The 6,628-nt window shown below is 38.0% G+C and overlaps 1 protein-coding gene across 3 annotated transcripts in view; it reads right to left on the bottom strand.

Annotated features, from left to right (window-relative positions):
* Positions 1 to 6,628, bottom strand: part of cunh5orf22 (chromosome unknown C5orf22 homolog) — a 17,810-nt gene that overhangs the window by 3,805 nt on the left and 7,377 nt on the right. For all 3 annotated transcript variants that reach the window (XM_014013850.1, XM_014013851.1, XM_014013852.1), the window contains 4 exons: positions 6,140 to 6,273; positions 3,703 to 4,010; positions 3,343 to 3,405; positions 330 to 451 (listed from right to left, as the gene is read on the bottom strand). In XM_014013850.1, coding sequence (XP_013869304.1) covers positions 330 to 451; positions 3,343 to 3,405; positions 3,703 to 4,010; positions 6,140 to 6,273 — 627 coding nt within the window. The remainder of the gene's footprint in view (positions 1 to 329; positions 452 to 3,342; positions 3,406 to 3,702; positions 4,011 to 6,139; positions 6,274 to 6,628) is intronic.

Below are 6,628 nucleotides of genomic sequence, written 5' to 3'. Positions count from 1 at the left end.
TTCTCTCGTCCTGGCCACACCTCCGCTCTCTAACACCCCCCCCCCACACACACACACACCCTCCCCTACCCACTTTGATGCATTTTTCAAATTTCGCCTTGGGGCGGAGTTATCTTTTCACAGGGGGGTAAGATGCACTTTAAATTACCCCACGACCTACCGGTAGCTCACAAGCTACTGATTGGAGACCCCTGAATTAAATCACAGCTTTAATTTACAGCTGAGTGACCATCTACAGTTTAAAAAGTGAAATAATATTACACATGAAACTCTGTAAAACTGCTGCATCATGCAGTTTGTTTCTAAATGATCCATCAGGGGAACATTACCCTGGGTTTCTGCTCCATCGTTCCACCGTCTCATCATCATCATTCTCCAACAGATCAGCAAACGCAGCTTCCAGGTCTTCTAACTGATGTGTGCGCCGGTCCACGCACTCATCCAGCTCGTCCTTCACACAGAGATACACGTTATTCAGGACTACAGAAAAATACAGCAGCTTTGTATACAGTGAGAACACCGTGTGGAAGCCCTGTTCACTGACTGGATCATGAAAAACATTAAGGTCACACTTCAAACAGCAGCCTCAGGACTTTTCTTGTATTTCTACTGTTTGATGCATCTCTGAACTTCCTGCTGCAGCTGAATAAGTTGAACCTGCAACACGAGCTGCTGGTGAACCTGCATTCAGTCTTCATTCAGTCTGTTCTCTGATGGTCCACCAGTCTGTCCACCCATGTCTAATTAGATCTATGTTTCACCACACAGAGATTCAGTAATCTGTTATTTGTTGTAAATGTAATAAATGTGCAGTAAGTGCAGGTTTAAACAAGAACAAGTAGGACCAGAGTCAAACTCTGTATGTGAAACATGTAAACTTGGTCAAATAAACCAGAAATAGTAAAAACACTGTTTAAAACAGTGTTTCTAACAGAAACTGTTGACATGAAGATGTTTCTTTATATGACAGGAAGAATGAGACACACGCTGTGATGAGAGGAGATAAAGTCTCTCTGACCTTTGATCCCCAACAGAAACTCAGAATAAAACAGAGGGAGGAGAAATCAGTTCCTGGAAGAGTTTAAAGGGATCCCTGATTAGTTGTAACATTAGACTTTATATGATAAACATTGATTTCAACTGTAAAATAAAGACTGTAAAAATACTGTAGGCTGTTTAGTTTTGTACATTTTTAAAATTATATTTTAACACGGACGGAGCCATTTTATTTACACACAAATCATTCTGGGTAAATGATGACGTGGATAGGTCCTCGGTGCGAGGCTGCTAGCGAGCTATAGCCACACTGAAGGTTAATCTTGGACAATATCTGATGATCGACTCTTTTAAATGAAACCAGAGAGCGTTGACAGGGAGGAGAAGGTAAAAATGACTCAGCCTGTAACTGAAAATATAGATGGAGGACAACAGAGCTGCTTCATGGAAGAAGAAACTCAGCTTAGCCTGTTAGCTTTAGCGTTAGCGCCGGCGCTATATTGCCTTATATGTATTAGCTTGGCACTAGCGCAACAAACAAACAAGCTAAACTGAGGTCCTCCATCCATATTTTCAGTTGCAGGCTGAGTCAATTTTGCATTCCCCTCTCTGTCATGTGGATGGAGGACCTCAGTGACGAGAGGAGAATGTGTAGCGCTGAGCTAATACATATATGGTGCTAGCGTCGGGGCTAACGCTAAAGCTAACAGGCTAAGCTTCTTCTTCATGAAACAGCTCTGTTGTCCTCCATCCATATTTTCAGTTCCAGGCTGAGTCATTTCTACCTTCTCCTCTCTGTCAACGCTCTCTGGTTTCATTTAAAAGAGTCGATCATCAGATATTGTCCAACATTAACCTTCAGGGTGGATATAGCTCGCTCACACCAACGACCTATCCACGTAATCATTTACCCAGAATGCTTTGCGGGTAAATGAAATGGTCCCGTCTGTGTAATATATTTTGAAACTTTTCGTTTAAAAATGATAAAAACTGAACAGCCTACAGTATTTTTACAGTCTTTATTTTACAGTTAAAATATATGTTTATCAAATAAAGTCTAATGTTACAAGTAATCGTGGATCCCTTTAAAGTGAGCTGGTGTTGATTCTCAGTCATCCAGGACATGGAAAACAAAAAAAATAAAAAATAAAAAACAACTGGACTTTTATTCTGAAGTTGAAGATGTGTTCTTCTTATGTGGAAAACTTTCTTAATTCTAAAGTAGAGAGTTGGAGTTGCAAGTTTAAAACTGCAGGATATGATCTGTTTATTCAGCTGGTCCAGCTGTCTTACTTTATTTGTTTAATCTGTAATGTCCCAGAGGACTCTTATTCCACACCAGTATATAAACACAGTATAAATTCTCTGGATTAGTACGTTTAAGATCTGAAGCTTCTACTTAGTTTAATAGATTAGGATTGTAGATATAAACTAGACATGGGTTTTTACGATGTAAAAACAAGTGTGCATTGCCTTGTAGCATGTCTTTGCCTGCAGCAGTGGACTTGCAGAATGAAATGTGACCAAGTTCAAATGTGTTTTCTATACCAGCTTGTGCTTGTCAAGTCAGCAGGTGTTTGTAATAAGGGTAATTGTGTGACAATATGAAGTTTGTAGAGATTTTCTGTGAAAGTTACTGTTGCTGGGTTTCAAACCCTGATCTTCTACATGAAAGCCCATGGCACAAACCATGAGACCATTAGAGCTGTGGTAGAGAATGAGGCCAGGGTTTGGTTTGTATGTGTGCAGAAAGTGGCCACATTGCCAACGTAATGGTTGTCACTAGATTGAAAAATATTACAACAATAATGCAACATTAGGACAATATTATAGTAAAACGTCAAAATACAATCATATTAGTATTGTAAACACTGAACTATTGAGATTAAATATTATTAAACTATGGTGCAGTACTAAGTAGATACAGCAGGGACAGTATTGGACAAATACTAGGCTCCATTGACTTCCATTATAAATTATTAAACATTAATATTTCCAAAAATATAAGTTGTACAGGCACCAAAGGTCATAGCCATCATTTGGCTTAAGAGCTTTACAAATATAAATTACAATGGCAGCTCTAGGACAAAGTATGCAGGAGGAGAAGCATGCCAAAGTGGAGATKACTTGGATGAGAAACGAATCACAATAGTGTGCATTGCATTGGCAATGCACACTGACCAAACAAATTCTACATATTCCTGTGGATTATTTCCTGTAATGTAAGGAGGTTCTGCAAAGCTCTACAGATTACTACAGTGTTTGTAAGGTGAGTAAGTTCTAATTATTTTTGATGGTTCTACTCAGTTCTGTTGATTATTGAATGTAAGAATGAAGTTTTCTGACCTCGTCAGCACTCGGGTCGGGGACCTGGAAGTTGTAGAGCTCTTTAAGGATGGAATATTCTTCCTGGACAGAGACACAGAGCTCAGGTCAGTTCAACATTATTCATCTCTTCCCTCAAGTCATTACTGACATTCATTTATCACCTCTTTTCTTTTGGAATATAAAAATATTGTGTTTTTTTCTAGGTTTGATTTTGAGAAATAAAATAAGTTCATCTTTTAGCAAAGATTGGCTGAATAAAGAGACCTAATCTGACACGTGTCATAACAAACTAAATGCTGATCACAAAGATGAACTGGAGATAATAAAGCACTGGAAGAAGCATCATGCAGTGTTGGACTGATTCTGTGCAGACGTTACCTCTGAATATAAATCCTTAAAAGGATTTTTACAGGAAAAGAAATCCAAGTCAATGTCCAGGACATACGCATCTGTTTTACCAAGAACTGAAGTTATTCTTTCAACAATGTAACTGGTTGATCCTTCATCATCATCATCATGGTCTTCCTCTCCTGTCCCACTGCTGTTGTGCTGTTCCTGGATGTTGCTGCCCTCTGCTGGCTGCAGTGTGTCGGAGGCTGCAGAGAGAGGCTGAGCTCCATCTTCCCTCCCATCTGTCCGAGCTTTCTTACACAAACCTGGATGAAGCTCCTGCTTTGTGTCGAGTCCTTAAACCAAACAACACACAAAGTGTAGAATAAGACTGAAAGTATAAATAAAACTTGAGAAGACGAAGCTTTAATATTAAAAAAGTACAATAAATTAAAAAGTAATGATAGAACTAAATAAATAAAACATTACATTCTGACAAAGTTAGAACCACATAAAATTATCATTAATTATTATACAGTATAAAGTGGAACTGCAGTGCACCTGGTTACTGTAGCTCAGGGGTCTGCAACCTGCGGCTCTGGGGCCACATGTGGCTCTTTGAAAATGTGACTAAGCATAACAGAATAAATTGTTTTGTTGTTTTTATACCCACAACAGAAATCAATTTGTATGCAAATATGTAATTAATACTACTATACAAAAAGTAAAACATGTTAGCTCATGCTAACATGTTTACTTAAATATTCCATTTTCTTTCTACGATCTTTTTCTCAAATCCACCAGAATTACCTTTAAATAATTTGAAAACCACATAATAACAAGAATAAAAAAATGCCTGAATAATTCAGTTGTACTAGTTTTTATAAAATTTAGTATAAACTATTTTTTTGTTTGTTTACATGAATATGGTCTTTTTATTTATGCTGATGTGTATAATAATAATATTTTAATAATAACAATATATTTTTTTTTATAATGTCACCTTCACTGACCGTAAAGATTTCTGAAAAGGCCTCGAAAAGGCCCACGGACCAGCAGTTGATAATAGCAGTTGTAGCTTGTTTTGTGGCTCCGAACACATTTTGTTAGTGAGACAAATGGCTCTTTTGATCGTAAAGGTTGCAGACCCCTGCTGTAGCTACACAAGTCTTTGTTTCTCAAGTGTATTTCAGATCAACCCGTTTGGCTACTGTCTCTTTAAATGCAAATGAGAGGCTTCACACACTCCACCCCCCCTCCAGGTCTAATGCTGCTTTCCATGTGCAGTGGGACTCAAAATTGTGAAGTCAAATTAATGTCAGTTCCAAGTTGAAAGAGTTACAGTTTCCAGTTTGTCAGAAGTCTGGAAAAAAAATTTTTTCTCTTGTTCTGGCTGAATAATGCTACAATGACACAACATCACTCTAAGCAGCACTTTGAGTGAGCAAACTGCGTTAAACAACATAGGTCAGACAAATCATTTTGCTTGAATCTCTCTCTTCCCTGAGATCTTTCTGTTAGACATTACTTTAGAATAAATTGATAAAAAAAATCAATAAGTTAGGTCTTTGGGTCTCTTTTTTTCTTTTCTCCAGGATGATTTGGTGGCAGCGGTACAAATCCTCATGTGTGTCTTTCATCTGAGCACCAGCATCACATTCTGCTCCTCCTCTCTCATCCAGTAAAGACCCGGGACTGCTGAACAACTACAATCCTACACCAGACAACAACTGGACAACAAGACCCTGTAAAATCTGCAGCAGCTGGTCTCCTCAGAGACATTTACAAACTGTTAGTAAAAGAGGAACTGCTTCATGGTGGTAACAACGATCCTGTCCCAACATTAATGAGATGTGCTGCTGCTAACAAACTGAAGAAATTTGTAGTTATTACAGGTTAGTACTGATGTTAAAAGCACAACACTTTATTGTTAGGTTTTTCTTTTTATAATGTTGACAATGTTTAATCTATTATGTTTTGATTGATAGATTAGTTACATGTCTGAATAATATAACAACACATATTTAACCGTTATGAGAACAGTAGGTGAGAATTTTGTATGAATGCCTGTGATTCAGCCGTAGGTCAGTAGGGGGCGAACGCAGGCATTGAAGAAGGTGTTGAGGATTTTGTCTGAATGCCTGTGATTCAGCCGTAGGTCAGTAGGGGGCGAACGCAGGCATTGAAGACCCTGTATACAGTAAATGGATCAACTTCCTGGTTTGTGGTCAGTGTGTGGTTTCCTGTCAGCTCCGGTGACAATAAACCCTCACTCCAGAATTCTGGTGTTGTATGGTTTTATTCCTTCTAAAAATCATGTTATTTAACAGTGACGGTTTTCATATTGACTTCAGTCTTTGAACACGTATATTTTCTTACAAAACGATCTTACTTTTTCTTTTTTATACAGTCAAATTTATTAAACATTTCATATGTTTCCTAATATTTTCTCACACATACCAAACCTCGGATACAAAAGAAATACCTTTAACTGATGTGTGTGGTGGTTTCACAGGATGGACTCTCACTACACTCAGCCTCAGAGGTTTGGAGTTCTCCAGCTGCTCTTTACGGACGTACAGACCGTCACTCAGGAAGTAGTTGTCTTTACAGGTAACCCTGCAGAGAAACAACACAACAGAAGAAGAAGACAGAAACACTTCCTCTAACTCAGGGGTGGGCAATCCTGGTCCTGGAGGTCCGCAGCCCTGCATGTTTTACTTGTTTCTCTGCTCCAACACACCTGATTTGAATGAATATATGATTATCAGGCTTCTGCAGTACGGAGGACCAAAACGGACATAATTAGAAATAAAAGCAGAATTAGTATAAATGAACTATTAAATAAATACACTTAAAGGCACCAATTAGAGTACTTTATCTCCTGTTTTATTTTTTAATTGACATTCATATTTATTTTTCCAGGTTAGTTTCAATAAATTAGTCTATATATTTTAACACATAATTTAAATTT

This window comes from Austrofundulus limnaeus, unplaced genomic scaffold, assembly GCF_001266775.1.
Source record: "Austrofundulus limnaeus strain Quisiro unplaced genomic scaffold, Austrofundulus_limnaeus-1.0 Scaffold106, whole genome shotgun sequence".
Lineage (NCBI taxonomy): Eukaryota > Metazoa > Chordata > Actinopteri > Cyprinodontiformes > Rivulidae > Austrofundulus > Austrofundulus limnaeus.
This window is presented reverse-complemented; position numbering and strand designations above follow the sequence as displayed.